We start from the raw sequence: 26,618 nt of genomic DNA, 5'->3' as shown, positions 1-26,618 counted from the left end.
GGAAAACCTTAGAGTTATTAGATTTCCTGGCACACCACGTCTGGGTCTGCAAAGCCAGATGACGAGAGGGTTAAGAGATTAACCCTAAACTCGAGGCTAGCTTGAAAGCCAAGCTGAATAATCCAGCAAAGAACAGGATTTTCTGGAGGAGAGTCTGAACATCCACTGCCTCCTCCAGCCTTGCAGAGCCCGCAGCAAATGCTCAAAAATAATACTAAAGAAGAAAGTGCCGGCTCTTGAGAAATGCCACCCTCGAGGGTCAGGCTCCTCTTCTGCCTCGTTTCCTTTTCTCACGGCCTCCAGGAGACCAAGAACTGGAGGGTGAGGGTTGGGCATGACCACAAGAGTAAAAAAAAAGCCAAAAACTAGTTGCTGTCAAGTCAATTTTGACTCATGGTGACCCCATGTGTGTTGCAGTAGAACTGTTCTCCATACAGTTTTCAATGGCTATTTTTTTGGAAGTACTTCACCAGGCCTTTCTTCCAAGGCACCTCTGGGTAGACTCGAATCACCAACTTTTCGGTTAGCAGATAGCACATTAATTGTTTGAACCACCCAAGAACTCCTAAAGAAAGTGCAGTTCTCCAATACTTTGGGGTTGAAACATGAATGACACAGGGAACAAGTTCTGTGTCCCTTCCATCTTCTATCTTACCAGTGTAAGGAAACCGGTATGTACACAGGACTGGAAAATCTAAATAACTGAGCAAGGCAGTTTAAAGGCAGGTTTATCAGAGACAAAAAGAAGAGACCAGAAATCTCTTTTCTATTAAGGAACAAGTCACCTGTTTTAAATATATATAGCTCCTTATTATGAACCCACCAACAGCATCCCCATGAGTTCACTGATAGAGAACATTAATTTTATTATGTCCATGAGGGAGACTATGAAACAACATCCCCAAAGCCTCCAGTAGGTCTAAATAACCTGATTTCATTAGTAGCTACTCCACCAGATGCAGCCTTGAGGGAGCTACCCACAGACCTCCCACTTCAGTTTGCCCATCTGTAAAATGGGCAGACCAGACAGCCCAGCCAGGATGAATGAAGTGATGGCTTAGAAACATGGGCCGAGTCCCACAGACAATTCTGCCCAGTGCTTCCTGCGGGGGGGGGGGGGGGAAACAGAGGGTGGTTAGTAAAAGAGGAAGCTGTGATATCATAAAGAGAAAAGGTATTGGTGACTACCAGGCACTAGGCAGAAAAGAAAGTATGGGGATATTTTCCAGGCATTCAGAATTCAGGATGATTTGGATCCTAGTTTTCTTACTTTTAAAAGCAAAAAATGAATAAAACAATACATGAGCATTTAGTTATTTTAAATTCTAGGTATCACTTAAAGCTATATGTTAAAGATTATTCATTTATAGTTTAAAAAAAAAATTGCTTCTGAATTTAAGGCAGTCTTTTGTAGCAAATCCTACCAAAGCGGCAATACAAGTAAACACTAAATTACATTTGATGGAATAAATGTCAATAACTAATTGATCATTTCCCCATGTTAAACACAATGTTTGCATGTAACCAGATTAAGAGACCAAGATGGAAAGAGGGGCGTTTTCCAGTTTTCTCTCGCTGGCAATCCAAGAAATTAAAAACAAATTAACTTTCTGATTTGGAAAGCAATTCATGTCTCCCTCAGAACAAGCACTCACCATACCTGGGACCATCGACAGCAGCACAGGGCTGTAACTGGGTGCCCCAAGGGGCCGCTGCATTAGTTCGTGTCCTCATCGCCACTGGCATTTGGAGGGCTTGACAAGACAAAACCCAGCCTATTATCTGCAGAGCTACTTAACCAAAAAAGCAACTGCCATGCTGGATTGTAATTACTAGAGCAGCATCTGTCTCCGCAACGGTTCACATTGCATTCATCTCCTACCCCAGCCCAGGGCCCGGCATATTGCAGGGCCTAACCAAATTGTATTTCAAGAATGAAATCCGATTATTTCAAGATCTCCCGGTAGAAAGGTGGGGAAGTGTGAGGTTCTTCTTGAGGCTCACGGAACACGATGACAGTCACTGAAGGCTAACTCTCTATACTTTTCCTTTGTAGGTGAGCTTCTGCAGAACCACAGGGAAACACTGAGACACATCCCTCTTTCTGAGAAGTGTCATATCCACCAGTTGTTCTGCCAAGCAAGAATCTCCCTTGTGCTGGTTTTGTCCGCAGTCCATGTCCCTAACAAAACCAAGACCGCCTGTGGGTGTGTTGGAGAGGAGAGATGAGAACAAGGACAGACGGCCCCTGGGAGAAAAAGGAGCAGGAGTTTACATTTCAATTACTCATTACACCTTCCAGGTACCATCTGATAGATGATGAAACTTACCATCAACCTGTGTAACATGATATTCTAATCTGCCACTTTTTTTTTTCCCTTTCTTTCTGCCAGCTGTAAACCCAAAATGAGGTTTAGAATAATCTGTGCTTAGAAAGTTAAAAGACCAAAACAAGGAAGGAGGCTGCCCTCCAGCATAGCCCTCATGTCTGAGTCTGTTTTTCATTTTGCTTTTGCACGTGGAGTGGGGGCTACAGCTGTAGATGATCTGACAAAAAGATGCAAAAAGTTTCAGAGCCATGGTGGGGCCTGTGGGTGGGTGGATCTGGCCGAGCCCTGTGAGGAGTTGTGTGGGCAAGCTGGGGAAGGCCGGCTGCTGGCCAGTGCCAGGTGGGAGCTGTGTCTGCTAGGATAAAGCCAAAAACACTTGAAGGACAGGCATACTCCCAACCCCAAAGTCCAAGCATCCCAACCAGAAACTGTCACCCTGCCCAGAAGAGAGGTACCCACCCCTCTGGCACTCCTGCTTGGCCAGTGACCCCCCTCTGTCCTCCAGGGAATCCCTTATACCTCCTCATTATTTCCTTTCTCATCACTTCCAGCCTCTGCAGGCTCAGCTTCGAGGAAGCATTTCCATCAGGCCCTGCCTGCTGTTCCCATCTCGATGATTCTCCCCAAGCCATTCTCACCTGGGTCTCTCAGCAGAGCTCCTGATTGGTTTCCATGCAGAGACAGTTAAGAAACCAGCAAGGGAAACATACAGAATATCTCATGGGAAGAAGAGGCCCAGTGACAAAGCAGAGGAGGGGGTACAGGGATGGGGGCAAGGGTTTGTTATTTTAGAGCAGGAAGGGTCCTCAGGAAGCTGATACTCAAGTAGAGACCTGTCCCCTCTGATCATGACATTACCCTGCTCAGGAATGTTCAGTCACCCCATCTGCCACCAAGCAGGGCCTTTCCCTAAGGTCATCTCCTCCCCTTCACAGCAGTGGCACCAGCATAAGAGCCAGCGGCGGAGGCAGCCCTGACCCTAGAGATGCAGTGATTGTCACAACAGCAGCTTCCGTGTGATGAGCAGTCCTCGTGCCAGGCGCTTTGTGGTGTCCTCTTCACATACCATCTCATCCGACCTTCCCAGCTCTCAGTGGTGCCACTCCTACCCACCCCCACGAGCCTCCACCACACGTCGGACACTCATGTGTGGTGAGTTTTGACTGCTGTCTTAAATAACCAGTTGGGGCACCCATGAGTATCTGTTTTCTGTACAGGGAGATAAACTTCCAAGCACTCTTTGATTAGAAGGCACTTTCATTGTACCACCATGAAACTTATATTAAAAATGGAATTTAAAGTACTTTAAATTAAATGAGTTATATATAATTAAAAAGCCTTTAAGGCGCAATAGAAGTCTTTTTCAATTTTCTTTTATAACAGAGTCAAGAAGAAAGATACCCAGTAGTTAGCATAGCTGATGTTCACTTAGTACTTAGTCCATCCTAGAGTCCCAGGTAAAGCCAACAGCTTTTTTTCATGTCCTCTCCCTGCTCCTTAGGTGTGAAGCTCAATGAGCTTCAGTTTTATCATCTGTAAAATGAAATTGAGTAGTGTCTTGTTACGGATTGAACTGTATCCCCCCAAAATATATGTTGAAGTCCTAAACCCTGTACCTGTGAGTGGGACCCAGTTTGGAAATACACCCACTCCTCATTTATTGGCTATCTTATTATCCGACATTTCATATTTACAATAGTAAAAGATCTACTATCTGACTATTTCGTTCATTAACTCTGGCAGTAACGAGCACTAAGGTGAGAGTAACACTGGCTGCGATGGTTAAGGTTATGTCTCAGCTTGGCTGGGCCACGATTCTCAGTGGTTTGGCAGTTATGTAATGATGTAATTTGGTACTCAAGTAATGATGTAATCATCCTCCATTTTCACATAATGCTGGTTTTTGCGTAATGACCTCGTCTTTTAAACCCAACGATGTCAATAAGTGAGGAGTGGGGGTAGGGGTTTTCTTTTGTTATGTTAATGAGGTCATAGGAGAATACAATTAATAGGTCCTAAACCTAATCCCTTCTGATTGATGGCTTATAAAAAGAACAGAATAGACACAGAGACATATAAAGGGAAGAGAGACGTCCTGTAATGATGGAGATAGATGCATCTATAAGCCCAGGAAGGCCAAGGACTGTCAGCAGTCACTAAAAGCTGAAAGAGACAAAGTAGTACCTTCCCCTAGAGCCCATGCCCTGAATTCAGACATCTAGCCTCCTGAACAATAAATTCTTGAGACAATAAATTCCTGTTCTTTAAAGCCACCTACCTGTGGTATTGTTATAGCAGACCCAGGAAACTAAGACATGCCTATAAGATTGCTGTGAAAACTGATGAGGGAGTGTGCCAAAAGCACTCTGTGACACTCCCTGGTTAGAGAGACACTTGCCCACATCGGCCAGGCCAGAAGTCACCCAGCCTTCATCCCCCACCTCCCAGGAGGGGCCTGGTACTTGGGGTGAAGGCGCCATGGAAGCTTCGTCCATGAAAGCCTGAATCAACTCTCCCCCTGAAGAGCATATGCTAAGAGCACAATGAGAGAAGTAGGCTTTTTTTTCCTTTATTTTGTTAAATCTGTTATGTAACAAAACATTTGCTGTTTCAACATTGTTTATACGTACAATTTAGTGTCATTAATCATGGTTTTTTTGTGAAAATGCACACAACAAAACATACCATTCAACAATTTTTATATGCACTGTTCATTGACAACAGTGATATAGAGAAGTAGGCATTCTGTCTTCACTTTCTCCATAGGCTAACCCAGCGGTGCCCAGATGGGATCTTTTAAACTTGCCAGAGCCCAGGCCATACCCCAGACCAATTACATTACAATCTCTGGGGGTAGGACACAGGCATCAGGGTTTTTTGTTTTGTTTGAGGTGTTTTTTGTTGTTGTTTTTGTGTTTTTTGCATGTAAAGGGGACGTTTGTTGCCAAGATCACACACCTAGTAAGTGGCTGAGCCTGGATATGGACCCAGGAAGTCTAGGCCCAGAGTCTACTCACTTAACTACTGTGCTCTGCTGCATCTCATCTACCCACCCACTGCCATTGAGTCGACTACAACTCATAGTGACCCCACAGGGTTTTTCCGAGGCTGTAAATCTCTACAGAAGCAAACTTCCATGTCTTTCTCATGAGGAGCCACTGGTGGTTTTGAACCGCCAACCTCTCGGTTAGCAGCCGATTGCCTTGCCATCCAGGATGGAAGACTCTCAGGGTCTCACCCAGGCAGTGACTGCAAAGTCCCCATTGGATGCCCTGGAAGAACTGGATGGAAATAGCCAAAGAGACATTACTTCTCATGGTTTCAATGGCTGTTCTGCAGCCCCTTCCCGAAAAAGAAGGTAAAATCTGAGGGAGGGTGAATAGAGGCAGGGATTTTCTCTCACTCCTCATAGGGAAGGTCACAGCTGTGGAGTTAACCTCAAGTTCTTCTGCCCCCTGGGGTGTGGGCAGGTGTTATGGATTGAACTGTGTCCCCCCAAAATGTGTAGCAACTCCCCTAGGCCATGATTCCCAGTATTGTGTGGTAGTCTACCATTTTGTGATCTGATGTAATTATTCTATGTGTTGTAAATCCTAACCTCTATGATGTTAATGAGGCAGGATTAGAGACAGTTATGTTAACAAGGCAGGACTCAATCTACAGGATTAGGTTGTATCTTGAGTCAATCTCTTTTGAAGATATAAAACAGAGAATCAAACAGAGAGGAGGGAGAGTCATTACCACGAAGCAAGAAGAGCCAGGAGTGGAGCATGTCCTTTGGACCTGTGGTCCCTGCGCTGAGAAGCTCCTAGACCAGGGGAAGACTGATGACAAGGACCTTCCCCCAGAGCCAACAGAAAGAAAGCCTTCCCCTGGAGGTGACACCCTGAATTTGGACTTCTAGCCTCCTAGACTGTGGGAGAATAAATTTCTGCTTGTTAAAGCCATCCACTTGTGGTATTTCTGTTATAGCAGCAGTAGATAACTAAGACAGCAGGCTTTAACTGATATAATATAGTCTGCTTTGGCCTTTAAAAACTCAAGGTCATCAAATGTCCTTTTCCTAGCCCCACTGTCCCAAAAATATGTACTGGGGGTAAAAGCACAGCATCATGGTTAGGAACACAAACTGGATATTCAGAATGCCCGGTGCAAACACTGGCTCCACCCCTTAATATATGGGAGACCTCAAATAACTCACTTACTATCTTGAAGTCTCAGTTTCCACATCTTTAAAATAAGCAAGATAATACTTTACAGAATCTTTTTGAGAAATCAAGGAAATAATCCACTTATAACTTGGTAGCTGTTTATTAATGTTATCTTCATTAATGGCTATAAAATTCAAAGAAATGTTCCTATCCTCCTTATTTCAGTAAGTGAAGGATAGGAGGTGCCATCTAGACTCCCAGCCCTGAGCTCCAGAGGCCACCCTCCCCTATGTTCCCTACCTTAGAGGTGGTCCTGGTTCCATAACCCTACCTAACTTGGTTGGAAAGAAATAGGCAGCGTAACAAAAGCCAAGCTCCTAATGCAACAAGACTTTGCACCTTGCTGGGAGCAAAGCGGAGCCCCAGAGCTGGAGGCTATCTTCATGTCTTGTATGATGATGGTGCTAACTATCCCACAGCAGCTCAACTGTGATGCTCACTGAATCCCACACAATGGGGGACCCTCTATGAAAAGACATCTGGTCAAGCCAAGGCTCCCCTCCCATATAGTCCTTCTTCCTTCTCCAAAACAATTCCAGCTAAGATTCAAAGCAGCTGCACTAAGGAGCGCCCTGCTACCTGTGAGACTCAAATCACAAGGCCATGTCCAAGCCCTAAAGTCTGTTTCCCTTTAGTCAATGTGGTGAGGAGGGTGTGGACCTGAGCCTTGGGAGCCAGGCACACAGGTACCAAGGAGGGGAGGTTCAGGGTGGTAGACTGGCAAGACGTGAGTCAATCTTTTCGAGGCTGGGCCTATTTTATAGCCTGTCTGCTGAGATACCCTATGGACAGATAAGTTGATTCTCCAGACAGGCCAGGTCGGGTGTTGTGAGGATAATGATGAGACAGGTACAGGAAGGCAGGCAGGTAAAGCAAAAGAGCAAAGATTTAAAATCACATAGGCAGGCCCTCCTGCCAGAGCCCATACTCACTCCAGCAATGTAGATCTGAAAACTCATCTCCATAAATACACCATTGTGATGGTTAAGGTTATGTATCAACTTGGCTAGGCCATGATTCTCAGTGGTTTTGTAGATACTATGTAATCATCCTCTATTTTGTCATCCGATGTGATCAGCCAAAGTAGAAAGGCCAATCAGTTGAAAGATGATCAGTTTCATCGATTGTGTGGCCTACATCCAGTATATGTGGATATTCTGACAAAGCTCTCTCTGGATCCTGCATCCAACTCATCATCCTCTGACCTCCAGCTCTTGGGACGTGAGCCAGCTGTCTGCACTTGATCTGCCGATTTTTGGTTCGTCAGCCCCTGCAACCACGTGAGTCAGGAGAAGCCTCCAGCCTGACACCTGATCCATGGATTTGGGACTTGCCAGCCACCACAATGATGGGAGCCATTTCCTTGAGATAAATCTCTATATATACGTTTATATATATATGCTTCATTGGTTTTGCTCCTCTAGAGAACCCAGTCTAAGATATTTGGTACTGCGAGTGGTTCTAGAGGAGCAAAATCTTAAGGATGAGTTTTCTGAATTGGTTCTTAAGTCTGGCTAGACTTAAATACATTGATGACTCTAACTGCAGTAGGGAAAGGGCACTGCTAATCCATAGTGTGAGTTGGCAACAGAAATATGTAAAATATCACCACCATTGAATCAAATATTTGTGAGAAACAAGGCTTTGGGTGACTGTATATTTGATGCCTTTCAGCATTTCTAACAAACTAAGCAGTATAGGGATGCTAGTTGGTTGGTCCTGCTTTCCCCAGAAAAATTGGTAAAAGAAAGAGATAAGCTTAGGGCTTCAGAGTCACAGCTCAAGTGTTTCATAAAAGACCTGAAAGTTGCCACTTGTGACCTGAAAGAAAGCCTCATTCCTTGTAGTAACAGAGCTGATATTGCCAAAAACAAACCCAGAGTCTTGTAAGAGTGGCTAAATTACAACACCAACTGAATACCCAACCTTGAATGGTGTCTGAAGTTAAAGTGAGGGCTTTGATTGGGAAAAAATGGAATCCTGAAACTTGGGATGGGGACATAGGGACAGATAATAAGGAGTTAGGGGCATTGAGCCCCTAAATTCTGTTGAATCACTCCTGCCAACACAACCAGCCCTCTTACTCCCATCTGAAGATATTACTTCATCTTTGCCTGCTAAGCCACCCTCCATAGTAAAACCATTATCCCTTCCACCCCCATCTGATGAGATTAACCCAGCTGTGTCTGAAGAGTCTTTGTCTGAGCTATCACCTGGGGCAGTGTATGGGACATTGCCTGGGGCACCTGAGGCAGATGCTTTATAAGACATTGCTGAATGTCCCCAGGACCCACCCCCACCACCCATTTCTGCTTTTAGACCTATAACTAGACTTAAGTCCCAACAAGCCCTAAGAGGTGAAGTACAAAGTGTGACCCAGGAGGAGGTATGCTACACTCCAAAAGAATTGCTTGATTTTTCTAATATATACAAACAGAAACCTAGGGAATATGTGGGGAATGACTATTAAGGGTGTGGGATAATGGTGCAAGGAACGTTAAACTGGATCAGTCTGAGTTTATTTATATGAGCCCACTAACACATATTCTTCACTCAGTGTTTCAGCTCAAGAGGTTAGAAGAGGATCTAATAGTTTATTTAGTTGGTTCACTGAAGCATGGATTATATGGTGGCCTACACTAAATCAAGTTGAAGTGGCAGACCTGCCTTAGTATACTGTAGAAGAAGGTATCCAAAGGCTTAGGGAAATTGGCCATGTTAGAGCAGATTTATCAGGTTGGACATGCAGACCCACCCATGGAGTGCCCAGAGGACGTACCTTTCACCACAACAGTGAGGAACAAAACTTGTGAAGAGCCTCAGTATCCTCAAAGACTGCTGTGATCGCTATTTTATGTGAGTCATATTTGAAGTGGTAACTGCCTTAACTGAATTAAGACAACTAACTACAATGGGGTTGACTGGACTCTGTGGTGGTAGGGGCCAAGTGACAGCACTTAATCACCAAAGACAAGGTGGGCATGGTTACTGTAATAGACAGCAGAAATAGGGTAAGATAGATGCCAAGATATATGGAGATCTCCAAGGAACCAGGAAACAGAAGCTGAAGAGACAAGGACCTTCCTCCAGAGCTGACAGAGAGAGAAAGACTTCCCCTCAATCTGGTGCTCTGAATTCAGACTTCTAGACTTCTAAACTGTGAGAAAATAAATTTCTGTTTGTTAAAGCCATCCACTTGTGGCATTTCTGTTACAGCAGCACTAGATAACTAAGACACCCGTACTTATAAAAACTCAGCTCACATTGTTCTGAGTGCTTTCTGAGAGGTTTGAGACAGGCTCCTCAGTGAAGAACATTGAATATACCAGTGACTACCAGAAGAATGAACAAATCTGTCTTGGAAGTACAGCTAGAACACTCCTTAGAAGCAATGATGATGAGACTTTTTCTAATGCACTTTGGACATGTTATCAGGAGGGATCAGTCCCTGGAGAAAGACATCATGCTTGATAAAATAGAGGGTCAGTGAAAAAGAGGAAGACCCTCAATGAGATGGATTGACACACAGTGGCTGCAACAATGGGCTCAAACATAGCAAAGATTGTGAGGATTGAGCAGGACCAGGCAGTGTTTTGTTCTGTTGTACACAGGGTCACTACGAGTCAGAACTGACTCAATGGCACCTAACAACAGCAACCTCAGCTTTACCAGCCCCCTCCACCCACAATAATCCCTCTCCCACTCCCTCACTAGAGCTGCCCACCCCTGCACCCATACCCTCTCTTCAGAGCTCTGAATGTCCACTACGAGTATGGGTACTGGCCCCTGGCCACAGGTCAACTGGATTGGGGCAGACCCTTGCCCAAGGTAAGCCAATCAGGTTTTCTCCCTTGAACAAAAGAACCGAGAAGCCAGAACTCTAGTGAGAGTTTAGGGCCCTAGAGCTGTAAGATCATTTGGTCAAGAGGTCAAAGCCACTGGTGGGCTGATGTGCTAATGTTATATATTGGAGGCAGTGGGCTGCTGCTTACATTTTGTGAAAAGGCCAGCCTTTGGAGAGGAGAGCAGGCAGAGGAGAGAGAAACAGAGGAGGGAAGAGGTGTGGCTCAGAAAGGAGATGAAGAGACAGGCTGCCTGAAGATTCTGCCCTGAGCCTACCAGGGCATCCTGTGGTCGGCTCTGAAGAAAGTCTGGGGCCTGGCAATAACCCTTCTTTCTACATGAGAACCTTCAAAGGCAATTCCATTCCAGGCCACCAAAGGGTCCCTGATGAAGTTACCTTGCCAACAAGCCCAGGTATCTACCCCAGCCAATCCCTTCTCTTTTCCCCTCCCATCAGATATGATCTGATTCTACTCCCACACCTATACTCACAGGGCTCCTATTTCTTAAATACTTAGCTCTGCCCACCCAGAGCTCAGCCATCCTCTCTCCAAGGCCCTCTACCTCTAAGAGTTCCTTCCCAATCCTGCCTTCCACCCAGCACATCTCTGCTTTAAGCTTTCACACCACCCATGGTCTGGGCCACACTGCTAACTGAACATGTTTTGTACTGTGTTAATTGCTCACCATGTGCTGGTGTATAGGTGATTTCTTAGAGCTCTGTTTATTATTCTTTCTCCTTTCTCATTTTCCATGGTGAGGTATCAGCCCACATACAGGATTTTCCTATAGAATATAGCTCATGACCATCTATTTTTTTGCAACACAAGAACAATTGTTTTGAATGAGTTTAGGTTTAAACTTGATATACATTTTTATTAGAATGTATAATGAAGTCACAGATAATTATGTTTGAGTCATCATGACCATAAAAGTGTTTTCACTTCTAATAATTAATGAATAACTGGCTACAACCATTTGGACCAGGATGGACACCTGGCTCTAGGTGGGCCTCTAAAGCAAGATGTAAGAGCCCCAGTATGACAGCTTGGGGCACTGAAGCAGTGATATCACATGTTGTAGTACCCTCAGCAAGATGAGACAGAGCAATAATGAGCAGCCACTCCCTCCCCACTGCCAGTCCAAGTCCTCTGAGTAGGATTTAGGAGTCACTGAGCCAAAAAGAAGGATGCGGGCACATTGGATAGAAGTACTTTAGAGAAAAGGGCCCATAGTGGTACAGGTCCTGCTCTGGGGGAGAAGTTATGGAAGAGGGGAAAAGATAAGAGGAACTCTGGGTGAGAGTCTGAGCCCTAGACAGCAGTGGGGTTGCTGTGGTCAGCACTGTGTCCATCCTATGCCATGACACGCTGAGATCCCAGCTTTCTCCAGCCCCAAATTCATCCCTATAAAGGAACCTTGACTGAGGGCTCCAGAGAAGCTGAGTCATGGTCTAGGACAAACCTGGACACTAGATCTGCCATCAGCCACATCCCCCCAGGGAGAGAAATATCTAGACTATAAGAATGAAGTATTCTGCCCTGGGACCAGGGATGGTAGAATGAGGGAGGCAGCTACTACTTCCTCCTTTATTAATCAATATACCTAATTTTCTTTAGCTAAAGTTGAGAACTTAATTTGGTCACTATACAGAGGTTAAAAAAAGATCAACAACTGACATAGGCTGTCTAATTCCTTCTGCTAACTCAAAATCCACTCAGCAACAACCAAATGCTCTACCACCCTCCATACCCCGTTGGCCCTCCAGTCCCAAGCTTGGAATCACAAATCTCATTTCTCTTCATCCACATGGGCCTAGTACAAGGCCAAACACACAGCTGGGTGCTCAAAGGATATGTATTGATTACTTAGATTTAATACAACAGGATGCCCCAGTTGGCCAAGACAGCCCCAGGCTGGGTGGGTGCATGGTGTCCTGAGAAGGTCAAACAGGATGTTCTGCTTTGGGACACAAAGTCAAAATCCTAAAGTCCTATTGCCTGGGCATGAATCCTCATTCATGAGGCAGAGAATCCCATTCTTCACAGCCAAATTCTAAAGTCAAAACAGCAGCATATGTAACAACCAAACAGATGAGAGCACAGGAGGAAGAAGAGGAACAGTGGGGCATATTTCAGAACCACTCCAAGTAGAAGTCCACCTGGTGGGCCTCCCCCATTTGACATCATCCAGTATTTCCACATGAAAGTCTATCCCTGGAATGGACACTCAAAATGTGGCATCAGCACAACCATAGAAGCCTGAGGTCCTTACTGTACAGAAGGTTCCAAGCATGATATAAATGCCAGGCTAAAAAGGGAAAGAAACAGGAAAAGAGTTCTACTTTATTTAAGGAGCAAGCTTTAAATGATGGAACAGCTTAAACAAGCTTTTAACCCAATTGTCTTAAGACTAGTGTCGAGAAAAGCCATCCTGAGTCTTGTATTTATTTGATGACATTTCAAAAGAGAAATTCTGTTCCCACCATGCAGGGTCCCCTCCTTCCCCTCAAAGGGGCAGTTGACAGCCATCCTCCCTGGAACCACCAACTATTTCTGCTGACCCTGAGGACTCTTCAGCCCAGTAGAGCATCCTCCATTTGTGTGAGTTTACCCTTCACTCTCTGGTGTGCCTGCCACTATGACACCGGCCTCTTCATAGAAGGGATAGCCAGGGCCAAGCACCAAACCTTCATCTGAGTCCTCATGCCAACTCTGAAATCAATACCAGCATTGCTTGCATTTTATTCATGACTCACCTGAAGGTCAGAGAGGGTAAGCGACTTCCCTCAGATACACAGCTGGCGAGAGAAAAAACAGCTGGCTGGGCCCTCCAACTTGGGGGTACCCTGTAGCAAAGGTGGGACTGGAGAGTCTTTAGGAAGCAGGGCAGCAGGTAAAACGAGTGTTTAGGCCCCAGTAGTAAAAGCCAACTCCAAATTGCAGACTCCATACCTTCAAATTTGCCTGTCATTACTGTTGTTTGCCATGTAGTTGATTCCAACTCATAGCAATCCCATGTGACAGGGTAGAACTACCCCTAGGGTTTTCTTGGCTGTAATCTTTACAGAAGCAGATTGCCAGGTCTTTGTCCTGAGGAGACACTGGGTGGGGTTAAACCTCCAACCTTTCAGTTAAACAGCCAAGCCCTTAACCATTGCACCACTAGGACTCCTCACTAAAATTTATGTATAATCTCTAATACTCGTGGAACTTTCGAGGTTATGCACATGTGCAGAGCAGCACACACATTCCCAGCTGAGGTCAAATCAGGCTGGCCCGCTATTTGCGAAATCAGTATTCCCAGGACTTAAACGACTGTGAATAATGAGAATTAACTGTGTGTAGTTTTAAAACGTAAATCCTGGTGGAGATAGTGGGATTGCAGAGCATACAGGGCAAGAGTTAACTGAGTTAGGAGAGGAGGGGAGGAGGATAGCAACCATTTCTCCTGGGAGCCCAGAGAGCTGCCTGTCTCAGGCTGCCTACACCAGGAGTTTGCCCCACACAACAACCAACCAAATCATCAAAAAGAACAGAGGATTTTCAGCCTGAGCAGGGGAAAACGTGTTGTCATATAAACTGAGATAGAAAAGAGTTTAAAATCAGAGCTTCAAACCAGTTCGGTCCATTTCAACCCACTGCTGAGAATTTGCACTTCCACCCCCGATATACTGAATCAGAATCTACATTTTAATAAGATCCCTGGGTGATTCTTAAGTATACATCTATATTTTAACAAGACTCATATATACATAAGAATCACCTGGAGATCTTGTTAAAATGTAGATTCTGATTCAGTACATCGGGAATGGAAATGAAAATGCAGGGGGTTGAACTGGAACAAACCAGTTCGAAGCTCTAGTTAAAATAAATTCTAGCAGAAAAGTAGGTTGTTCTGCTTCAGAAGCCTAGCGCCTCATCGGGGCTGAAGCCTAGGTGTCATATTGGCATCTGTCACCTCTGATGCTGGGCCAGGCTGCCAGTCCCTCACAGACGCTGAGAAGCTGTGCAGAGGTGGTTCTTTAAGCCACTTCATACTCCATGAAAGGCTTACCAGTGATCTGTGGTGTTCCCTGGAAAGGACTTTTGCAAGAAATGGGAGAATGACTTCCTTTCTCAGCTCTCAAAACACACACACACACACACACATACACACAGTCAATCCAGATGCAAATTAACAAAAAACTTCAAATTCTAAAGTATTTTAACAAAATTAACAGTGTCAGCTTTACTCTTTGCTAAGACCTCCAGAAGGATTTCAATTTGGGCTCAAAGCCCTCTTGGAACTCTGAGAAGAAGGGGAAACCAAGGAGTCAGTCTCTAGATGTAGCATCAAGCAATTAGACAGGTCCCTTCTCAGAACTTCCCACAGGTCAAGGAAAGACAGTTCTCTTTAAGGCAGGTCCCTCTGAGCCCAGACCAGATTCTCATTACCACCAGCTTCTGGTATCTGCATCTGCCCTGGCCTATCCCTATGCAGAGTGAAACTGAAATGCAACCTTTGGTTTAGGGAAGATTCGAGCCCAAAGGCCACTCACACTCCATCCTTTGTTCCAGCCAAGAGCAAACTCTCTGAGTTTTCTTATTCATAAGTAGGGGTAAAGTGAGGCAGTCTTTTATCAGGAAGAAGGGATCACCAACCAAACAGCAGTGAGGTGTCATTTTTCATGGGTGGAGTAAATAGATGGCAAGAAACTGCTAAAATCATGAACAAGAAATTCTGTACCCCACTTTCCCTTTAAAACCCAGTCCTGGCTACGCTTCAACGTAGAGACGTGCCTGGATCTGGTGAGGAAAACCCACTTGAAGGTTGATCCCCAACCGATGCAGAGGGCATGAGGCCTCTTTTTGGGGTGAGCACCCATTTTTCCTACCTTGCAGCTGAGTCTTTCCAGCTGTGAAATTAGAACAAACACCAGGGAGAACAACACTGAACCTCGGTCTAGGGACCTAGTATCTCAGCCAAACTTAGACACCAACTCACCAGGAACTTCAAGAGCAGACAACCATGTGCTTCTCTGGGCCTCAGTTCCCAATGATCTCTAGATCTTTGACCCTGTGGTCCATGACTAAGTTCTGACTGGTCCTCGGACACAACACATGCACACACACACACACACACACACACACACACACACACAATGTAGTAGTGTGTGTCGGTGGAAGGCTGCCAACTGTACTTTTCTGGGATGGACTGCCCTTTATTCTCCAATCATGGCCTTTCTCCTTTTTGGAGGAAGGGGGATTAAAGAAAGATATAAATAAAAAGGTGATAGGGATTCTAGATGTCAGCCTGATTTTGTCTTTAAAATTCTCTCGCCTGGCAAAAAAAGAAAAAATGGTGGCACAGTGGTTAAGAGCTATGGTGAGCTACAGCTGCTAACCAAAAGGATGGCAGTTTGAATCCACCAGCTGCTCCTTGGGAATGCTATGGGGCAGTTCTACTCTGTCCTGTGGGGTCCCTATGAGTCAGAATCAACTCGACAGCAATGGGTTTGGGTTTTTTTTTTAGACTCTATGAAATAAAAAACAATCTAGGAACCCCTTCTCTGAATGAGCACGGTTCGCAGCACAGAGTGAGTATTTAACCCTTCCTAAAACTATGAATGAAAAAATCAGTTGAAGTTCCTTTTAGGCGCTGTATGCCAAGCACTTCCTTCTCCTCTCCCCAGACACTAGCAGATCACCAGAGAGCCTGTGGCATCAGCACACACTGTGTAGCAGAGCCATCTTTGACCCCAGGTCTACACTGAGGGGTGGAGAGAGGTGTTTCTGGTCAAACAGATACCATACGGCTCCACTTCTGAGTCAAGTGATGGAAAACTCCTCAACGGCTATCCCTTCCCAAAGGGAAGTAACTTTACACAAACAACTAAAGATAGCACTGAACCTTCAGACTTCATGCCTGTTATTCAGCCACACGGGAATAACAAAGAGAGTCCAAGTAGATTGGAAATCTTCGAAAGTTTTAAAGGGGCCCAGGCATCAGTGGAGAAGTTAGATGTGACAAAGACCTGAAGTCCCAGATGACATCTCCACCAATACCCTCATGTCCCAGATGAGGAAACTGAGGCCCAGAGAAGGGACTAGCTCTAGTTCACAGAACTGGTTTGGCCAGGCTAGACCTAGGGCTCTGAGCCTAACTGAATACCCTGAGTTCTCATCCTAAAATGAGCAGGCTGTTGGCAACTGCACCTCTGAGTTAGAAAGTTCCTGCAGCTCTTATGGGCCTCTGCTTTGTCCTCCTGCATTGGGTCATCTTCCAATCTTGGGGATGGGTAAACGGGCTAGCAGGCTTCACTCTGGATTGCATAGCACTAAAGGGATAGAGAAAGCCAAACTATAAAATATGGGTGGATTGCTAGCACCTGCCACACATTCCAGGTGTTGTCCCCACCTCAGACAGCCAGAACTGGGCAGTTCCATGCACTCACTGACCCAATGATCTCATTTCAGAGTTCTTTTCCTCCACTCCCGCCCCCACCCTCCATTTTTGCCTGACCCCACTATAACCAAGCTCCTTCCTTCGGGGGCTTATTTTCTACAGATGACTCTTTGACACTACCCCTTGGGGAATAGCACATGTAGACCACTAGCTGAGCCCCCGTCCCCAGCCGCAGAGTCTATTCTGCTCTCTATCCTGCAGGGGTCCATTTGTGGCTGGGGTCTGTGCCACCAAACCCTGCCAAGCCCTGAAGCATGGTCAGGGGGACAGATCTTAAACTGAAGTAAGGTTAATTCTGGAGCCCTGGTAGCGTAGTGGTTAAGCGTTCAGCTACTAAGCAAAAGGTCTGCAGTTTGAATCTACCAGCTGCTCCTTAGAAACCCCAGGGGCAGTTCTACTCTGTCCTATAGAGTCGCTATGAGTTGGAATCGACTCGACGGCAATAGGTTCGGTTTTTTGGTTTAAGGTTAATTTTATTTCCTGAATTTCACTATAGTCCTTGAACCATCTGAAGACAGCATGGTTAGGAATTGCTGGTCCCCACGGTCAGCTTGCAGCTCCATCAAGAGGAAGTGTTACACGAGAATACTTGGTTCTTACTTTTAAAAACAAAAGAAAAACGTGTTGGTATTAGAAAGAGGATCCCAAGAGGAGAGAGATTGGGTTTCTCTTGGTCGACACCTTCCTGACTCTAGGGAGATCCTCAGACTTACGTGGACATCCAGGCTGAACAGAGAGATGGCTTTGCAGCAGCTTTCTCCCCCATCAGCCACCTGTCCCACTCCCACTGCAGTTTCCTCAGCTGTTGCCTGAGTGCAAGGCCTGTATCATCCTAGGCCTCCACTTCTGGAACCAGTGTCCTCCAGCACACACGTGGCTGGTGCCCAGGAGCCTCATAGCACAGATCGCAGTAGTGCAGGCAGAAGGACAATGGTTTAGTCTTGGCAGGACAGAAAAGTAGAGCCCACACCTATAGGGCCGGTAGAGTCTATCTGACACCAACATAACACTTACTACTCTCTGAAATGGGAAGCAAGAGAGATAAGCCATAAGTCACAGAGGGTGAATCAAACAGATGATTGGGGCTTAGCAGGGCTGATGCTGCGAACTCCCAGAAAAATGGGAATCAGAGCCCCATTTACAATGCATAGCCTGATGTCCTGATCACGAGTGTGGAAAGTTTCCTAGAGGAGCATACATTATTTAGCAACAGAAGCATAAATAAAATAGTTTGATGAGTAAATGCTAAACTAAAAGGAAGAAAAATAATGGTTTTCTGTGAACTCTAGTAAATCCTCATTTTCCTGGGTCACAGACATTTTCAAGGGCCGGTTAAAACTCTGTCAACTATGATCTCAGAATACGAAGGGGGTCACAGTTGTAGTAACTGGGACAGAGTAGAAGGACTTGCCAGGAGCAGTGACAGATGAGAAACATCCAACACGAAGAACAAAGATAGTGATTTCCTATGTCCAAGGGTAAAAAATAAAAATAAAGGTCCAAAATAGAGCACCATCCCAGCAGTGTGTTCCCCAAACAGCGTAGCTGAGTCCTGGGGGCAGAGACTGGGCAGGACACCAGTATAGGTGACATGGTGACGTGATGGTGAGTGTATGTTGTCAATCCACTGGAGCACGAGGGAGTGGGCTTTCCGTCAGGACTTAGGAGTCCCCGGGTGGTACAAACAGGTAAGTGCTCGGCTACCAGCCAAAAGGTTAAGCAGTTCAAATTCACCCAGAGGCACCTCAGAAGAAAGGCCTGACAATATACTTCTGAAAGGTCACAGCCATTGAAAACTCTATAGAGTACATTTCTAGTCTGAAACTCAAAGGGCCGCTGTGGGTCAGAATCAACTCCACAGCAACGTTTTTTTTTTTGTTTGTTTGTTTGTTTTTTAACAGATAAGCCAGTAGGGAATCCTGTGTTCAGAGATCTAAGTTTACCTGTCCAACCTGCTTAAAAGTAGGTGCAAATGACTCTAGAACCCAGGTCGCTTAAACTCATCTTTCCCCTCACCTATCTGCCTCCGCACTTCCTCCTCCCCAGCCCGCCCCCACCCACCCCATGTGAGTCTCCTCAAGCTACTTCCTGGCATGACTGCAGTCTGCACATTTCCCTCCTTTTCCTGACTGCGATCGTGTTATCATGTTGGCAAGAGCTAAAAACAGAAAGCAGTTCAACACTAAGTGGGCTTCCTTCATCTTGGGTATGTGCATGGTGGGGGGAGGAGGACATCTATAGGACCTTTCTGCCCACAGTATCCTCCGTGGCTGGAAGTACTGACATCAACTCTGGAGCTTATGAGAAATGCAGAATCTCGGGACACACAGCAGATCTACTGCATCAGAATTAGCATTTTAACAAGATCCCCAGGGCAGGTGCAAGCACATTAAAGTTCCAGAGTCAGTGGAGCAAGACACAGCCCACACAAACTCTGGAAACATGAACAGGTTTGCCCTGGTGCCCCTGGGAACTTGGAGCACTTGTTGCGATCTTTCGCCTTGAAAATTACAGACGTAATTCGTGCATCTGCAGAGAGGAGGTTATACTCTCCCACACTTTATGTGAGAAACTAAAACCCACACCCGATGACACAAGAAGAATCAGAAGAGAGCCTTGGCCAAGTGTTTGGGCTCAAGGGAGGCCGCCCACCCCAACCCCGCCAGCCTCGTGCCTGCAGCATAAGTCCTGGATGCTAGTAAAAGGGGGGCATTCAGGAATGCCAGCGCTCTGCGGTCCTGGTGAAAGGACAGTTACTGCCTCTTGCTGAGAGGCCTCGCCCAGAGTCCCATCTTCTTTGACAGCAAGTCAAATGCCGAGTTCCCCACAGTGAGTGCTTAGGAGGGTGATACTGCAGAAAACACAGGTAAGAGATGCATGCAGGCCTGTACTTCCGGTGAGCTTAAGAAAATTCCAGGTATCCTGCCTGGCTCCCTGCCTGCTCACACGAGAGAATGGAGTTTGTTTTCCCTGTGCCCGCCCACAAGCAGGGTTGGGGGCAAAGGTGAACAGAGATGGGAATGGGGGCAGACCTCAAACCCTACTACAATGAGCTTCTCTTTCCCAGTAAACAATGGGCCCCAAGGGAGAGCCAGGGGCAGGTTGGGGCGGAGGAAGAACTTTACTAGAAAGGGAGGGCATTACCTTAAATTCAGTAAGATATGTGAGAACAATGACAGTTATTAAGAAAAAAATGTTAATGCTCTGTCTTAGCACCCATGAGGCATTGGTGGTTCATTGATAGAATTCTTGCCTTCCATGTTGGAGATCCAGGTTCAATTCCCAAGTTCAATGCATCTCATGGACAGCACCCACCTGTCTGCCAGTGGTACTTTGCATGTTGCTATGATGCTGAATAGGTTCCAACAGAGCTTCCAGACTAAGACAAACCAGGAAGAAAGGCCTGACAACCTACTTCAAAAATCAGCCAGTGAAAACCCTATGGATCACAACAGTCAGATCCACAGCCAATCATGGAGAATGGCAGACATGGCAGTGTTTCATTCCATTCTGTATGGGGTCGCCAGGAGTCAGGGGCTGACTCAATGGCAGCTAACAATAACTTAGCAACACAAGTACTCCTGAATGCCCAACCAATGCAGATAAAAGCCAGGGAGCATTTAAGGGCTCTGCTATTAGAACAATCTTTTATTGTGCTCTTTTAAAGAACTATCTATCTATATAGGATCAAACTGACAACAGCAACTTGAAAGATTCGATAGGAAATTTAAGGGGCAGTGAGCTTATGTTAACAGGGAAGGAACAATTCATAAAAGGAACGTGAGAATAGGTGCATGTCTTAGTCATCTAGTGCTGCTATAACAGAAATAGCACAAGTGGATGGCTTTAACAAAGAGAAATTTATTCTCTCACAGTCTAGGAGGCTAGAAGTCCAAATTCAGGGTGCCAGCTCCAGGGGAAGGCTTTCTCTCTCTGTTGGCTCTAGGGGAAAGTCCTTGTCATCAATCTTCCCCAGTTGAGGAGCTTCTCAGCGCAGGGACCATGGGTCCAAAGGATGCACACTGCTCCCAGCACTGCTTTCTTGGTGGTATGAGGTCCTCCTGTCTCTCTGCTCACTCCTCTCTTTTATATCTCAAAAGAGATTGGCTTAAGACACACCATAATCTTATAGATTGAATCCTGCCTCATTAACATAACTGCTGCTAATCCCATCTCATCAACATCATAGAGATAGGATTTACAACACACAGGAAAATCACATCAGATGACAAAATGGTGGACAGTCACACAATACTGGGGAATCATGGCCTAGCCAAGCTAATAGATATTTTCAGGTGACACAATTCAATCCATGACATTACATAACTTGAAGAGTATAATCAATGTTACTGAACTGTACTTGTAGAAATTGTTGAACTGGTGTATGTTCTGCTGTGCATATTTTCAACAACAAAAATAAATTATTTTTTAAAAAAGAAGCCACTCTTGCAAGGCTTCTGGGACCACTTGCAGAAAGAAGAAAGGACCAGTCAACCAGGGTGGGATTAATGCTTTCTTAGGCTGACCCCTGGGCTTAGAGAGGAGAGGAACAGTACTTAGGTCAACTTGTGCCACCCTACATAGACTTTTTCCTAGAAGACTTTCCTATGACAGAATTTGCAAATATTGAAAACAAACAGTGTGTCACTTCAAAGCAGACCCCTAGTCGATAAGCACTGAGGCATAGATGCTAACAATTTAAAAAGGAAGCAACGTTAACATTTATGTTATGGTTATTTAGTACATGACTAGATAGTACGGGCAAGAGTAATTTAGAAAAACTTTAGTAAAATGCAAGAAGGATGTGTGAAGCTTTGTAATGACCACCATTCAATCCCAGAGGCCAGTAAGTTGGTAAAACACTGGTGCTGGAACACACACCCTGGGCCCAAAGAAAGGGCCCCTCCAGCAAATGCCTGGCCCTCAAGAGGCTCTCTTGGGGTACCACCCCATTAGATCTCCCTCTTTCCTGGTTCCTCAAAATATAAAATTCCACCAGTGTTGATTTTACTACTGTATTTGGCCAGAGTATATGCATGACAAAGCTGGACAACGAAGAAAGAAGACAGAAGAACTTGCTTATGTATTCACATTGTGGGGTCGGCGAAGAATATTAAATATACCGTGGACTACCAAAAGAATGAGTGAATCTCGCTTAGAAGAAATACCACCAGGATGTTCCTTAGGAGTAAGGATGGCGAAACTTTGGCCCAGTTACTTTGGACACATCATCAGGAAAAGATCAATCGCTATAAAAGGACATCATGTTTGGTAGCAGGTCAGTGAAAATGAGAGACCCTCAATGAGATGGATTGAGACAATAGCCACAGTAGACTCAAACATACCAGTGATCAAAAAGACGATGCAGGACTAAGCAACATTTTGTTCTATTATACATAAGGTAGCCATGAGTCAGAGCCAACTCAACAGCACCTAACAACAGTAACAACAATATATTTCAGTATTCTAATAAATGGTATCTCTCAGAATTGTTTCCTCAGAATTCAGAACTGCGCTAGTACTCTAGGCCACATTCTACCACTCTTAACTCTTATGAAAGAGGCACTCTACCCAGCTACATTTCTTTTTATCTACCTTTGTAAAGTGGTAAACTCCTTGAAGTTACTGCAAATACAGTCTTTGTACATAAAATAATAAACAAAATCTACACTTGCTGTAATTGCTTTAAAAATCTACACACACACACACATTGGTCATTTAATCCTTATTTACCCTTTTGGCACTCAAGGAATTGGTATAATAACTTTAAAGGCATATCAAATCTTATTAATGCTTTCCAAGTGCTTTAAAGCAAAAAATCTTGTCACTGAGTATTTTGTAAAGTGCTACTATCCGGAAGAAAACACACACAGAAACATTTTAACATCTAGTTTCTGAAATTTAGTTTTTAATTTATTTATATATAGTCTCAGGAACTCTGTTGGTGTTGATTCTCCTAGAAAATCAGACTGTCTGGGGAAACTGCCAAAGGAGTTTAATATGTTTTATACAGTAACTTACGGATATAGTAGTAACTACAACTCAAAGAAGAAACTATCAAGGATCTACTACACACAAGAACAAGTTTCAGTGTTGAGAAGATGCAAGCCCAAGTTGGCCTGCAAGCTGCTTACAGGATTGCTTGGGAGACCATCCATGTGCCCACTGGAAATGAACCTGCGTGCAGGGAGGTGTGTCATGACTTATATACTTGATGATCTAGTCTGAATTTGGAAGCACCAGGGTGACTTTATGACCAGTACTAAATTTTGCATAAGTACCATCTGGCTTAAAAACACATTGAGCCTCTATTTTGCTCATAAATTTAGTAGACACAATGAGGAGGAGAAAGTTAAATAAGATGGGCTTCATCATATGTTAAATAAAAATGTAAGAGCAAGAAAAGAAAAAAGACAGAAAGGGCTAGGAGTTCAGATGAAGTGACCAAGAATGGTCAAGGAAGGTTCTAGAGAAAAGGTAAGAACCAGAGCTAGGCCTTGGAGGCAGGGAGGATTCATACACGTGGGAAGAAAGGGACAGCACCCCAGGCAGGAGGGTCCCAGGGAGCAGTGGTGTGGAGAGGCCGGGCATAATGTGATCAAGGACAGCAAACAAATCAGTTAAAAATAAATGTTCTGCTCTATCTAAATACTTACTGAGCCCATCCTGTGTACAGGACACATTCACACTATCATTACCTTATTTAATCATTAATATCAGCAGACTCAATGAGTAGAAATTATAATACTCTGCAAAAACTAAATCTGTAGCAAAGAGAATTTGATCAATAGGGAAGTTGTTCCGGAGTCTGCAGAGTCATCACTTCTTTTCCCTGAAGCAGCAAAATTCCTGGACTTGCGAGACAATGGCATCTCCTGGGCTCTGCTTTCATGGAGGCTGGGTGGGGGTGGGGGTGGGGGTGAGGGAGCAGAACAACAACCAAAGACAAAAAAGCATCAAACAAAACACCTTACTTCCTCAGAATGAGCAACATCTGCTCTTTCTTGTTGGTGCACAAGGTGTTAGGGTGTTAACAGCTAAGAGGCCCTAGGTTGATATTAACTTGTCTTCAATTTACCTCCAGCTAAATCCCACCTTAATTGGCTTGACTCTTTTAATTGAAATAAGTGATTTAAAACAGTGGGCCAATGAGCCCCAACAGTACGAAGACAAAGTAAGCATACCTGTGTGTTTGCCTATTTGCTTTGCTATTAAATATTCAACAATATATGTGTAGGCTTTAAGTGATCATTTTCCCTCTGTATGGATATGAGTATGAGTAAGCCGTTCCCATATGGCAAATGCTGTTCTCACTAGCAAGCCAGCCTCCAGACTCTTTCAAGAGCATTCAGGTGCCGCCCTTCATGGATTTAGATGGGAGAGATGGTGTTTCCATTTCATCATCTGCTCACCACAAAGGAAGCCACACTAACTTCAGCAGCGATAGTGCGTATTAAATTACTTCTGAACTTCCCAGAAGATTAAGTCTTGTAGGTTTGGGACTGCATTACAATTAAGTAATAATGAAAGTGAAATCATGTCTTTTGATCAAATAATGCGCTAATCCTACCATACACGGTATATCAGTGTGTCATTATTCACTCTCTGGTAATGCTGACTTTTTGAGGCAATTTTTATTTCTCATTCCACAGGACAGGAAATAGGTACAGAGAAAAGGAGAAGGGTATGCATCAAGGGCAACAATGGAAGTAAAAATGTCCTGAAAAGCTCTCTGGTAAGAATTAGTATTTGCCACATCATAAAGAAAATCCCAGGTGGTCTTATTGAAAGAGTATAGTCATTTCCTAAGGTTCAGCAGATACAAAACATTTTCTGCAGCAAAACTGCATCCTTCGTGAACCCCAAATTCATGGGACCTACTACCTTCAGTGAAACCCCTAGGTGGTGCAAATGGTTAATGCGTCAGCTGCTAACCGAAAGGTTGGAAGTTCGAGTCCACCCAGTAGTACCTCAGAAGAAAGGCCTGGCGATCTACTTCCACAAAATCAGCCATTGAAAATCCTTGGAGCACAATTCTTCTCTGACGCACACATGAGGTCACCATAAGTCAGAGTCAACTCGATGGCAACTGGTTTTACTACCTTGAGCAGGACTAGGTTGCAGTTTATGAATCCTCTTCAGTACTTAAGACCAGAGTTCACTCAGCAATTAGCAATGTATCGAGAATCTCCAGGGAAGTATTTGAGAACAAGTTTTTCAAGCACTTTAGAAGCATTTATATAAACCTAGTGTGCCATTAATCATTCTTATCTGTTCATTAAAGCAAGCTCCCTTAGGACCCTTACTTCCCAGTTCTTTCTCAGCCAGGTTCTTTTTATCTATATACTTGAAAAGTAGTCCATTGATTTTAAAACATATTTTATAATTTAAATACTTCATTAATTCACATGGGTGTGCTCCACCAATTAGTCTGCATTTTTGGAATTTTATTAAATATGCGGAAAGATCATTCTCTTGAGGGTCTTGGTGGAAGACAAACCATATAACTAAAGCTTGGTTTTGGAATATATTTTCAGCATTTGAGAGACTTTAGAACCATTACATCATGATATAAACCTCCTGTCTATATTAACACATGTTGCTTCTTTCTGCCTCTCATCAAAAGGGGATACAATTTTAATTCACGCTGCAGTCCAATTGATTTAAACTAAAGGTGGAAGGGAAATCAGATAGCTGCAATGTTGAAAAGCAATCAGTATGAAATGTCAAATCAGTTGTTATTTAACTATACCTCTGCCTGTGACTCCTCCACACCCACGTTCAGGTCTCTGCTGGTTCCTGGGGCCATCCATCCCAGCACAGCTAGCAGCGAGGCCCCAAGCAGTGCAAGATGCAGCCAAATGCCTCCTGGTTTCATTTTGTTGAGTCTGTGGAAAAAATGACAAATGCTCAGAACTACGCATTCCAAAAACACGTAACAAGTCATGGATGGGGTCGTTAGTTAATACTAGTACTCCATGATCAGGTAAACTTGAGTTGAAATCCTGGCACCGACCCTTCTGTTCTATTTTGAAGAAGTTACACTACTTCTGAGCCTCAGTTTACTCATCTCTAAAATGGGGGCAATGATACGTACCTCATACGGTTGCTGTGAGGATTGGCGGGGTAAGGGTCAGGAACATAGTAAGAACTCTAGAAATGTTATATAGAAATCCATTTAACATGCCACCTACCACTACATCTAGAACACAAATTCAGATTGAGACAGGTGGCTCACCACCGTTAGGTTACCACATATCCATGCCAGTGTCCTCAGAAAACATTTGTGACCAGGCACACAATTGTTATTGTTAGTTGCCGTCAAGTCAGTTTCAACTCATGGCAACCCTGTGTGTGCAGAGTAGAACTGCTCCATAGGGTTTTCAAGGCTGTGACTTTTCAGAAGCAGCTCGCCAGGCCCGTCTCCTGAGGCGCCTCTGGATGGGTTCGAACCACTAACCTCTCGGCTAGCAGTTGAGCAATTAACAGTTTGTGCCTCGGGGACTTTAGGCACACAATTAAAACTCAGAAAACCAAACCCATTGTCATCGAGTTGACTCCAACTCATAGCGACCCTATAGGACACAGTAGAACTGCCCCACAGAGTTTCCAAGGAGCGCTTGGTGGATTCAAACTGCCAACCTTTTGGTTAGCAGCCATAGCACTTAGGCACACAATTAGTGCTCAATAAATGCTAATGAGGAATTATGTTAAATCTGTAGCACCCCATTTGTAGCTAATGCCTGTGTTTACAAGCTAGTGAGCTTCAAAATGGTAGGATGAGGCC

General features: G+C 44.6%; 1 protein-coding gene across 1 annotated transcript in view; it reads right to left on the bottom strand.

Moving 5' to 3' along the window:
- Positions 1-25,709, bottom strand: part of FSTL4 (follistatin like 4) — a 482,307-nt gene extending 456,598 nt beyond the window's left edge. Inside the window, 1 exon segment of the mRNA XM_004384723.1 lies at positions 25,584-25,709. Within this exon segment, the coding sequence (XP_004384780.1) occupies positions 25,584-25,709 (126 nt within the window).
- Positions 25,710-26,618: the final 909 nt, after the last annotated feature.

The sequence above is a fragment of the Trichechus manatus genome, unplaced genomic scaffold (assembly GCF_000243295.1).
Source record: "Trichechus manatus latirostris isolate Lorelei unplaced genomic scaffold, TriManLat1.0 scaffold00127, whole genome shotgun sequence".
NCBI classification, from domain to species: Eukaryota; Metazoa; Chordata; class Mammalia; order Sirenia; family Trichechidae; genus Trichechus; species Trichechus manatus.
The sequence above is the reverse complement of the archived record's forward strand: the minus strand, read 5'-3'. Positions and strand labels throughout refer to the sequence as shown.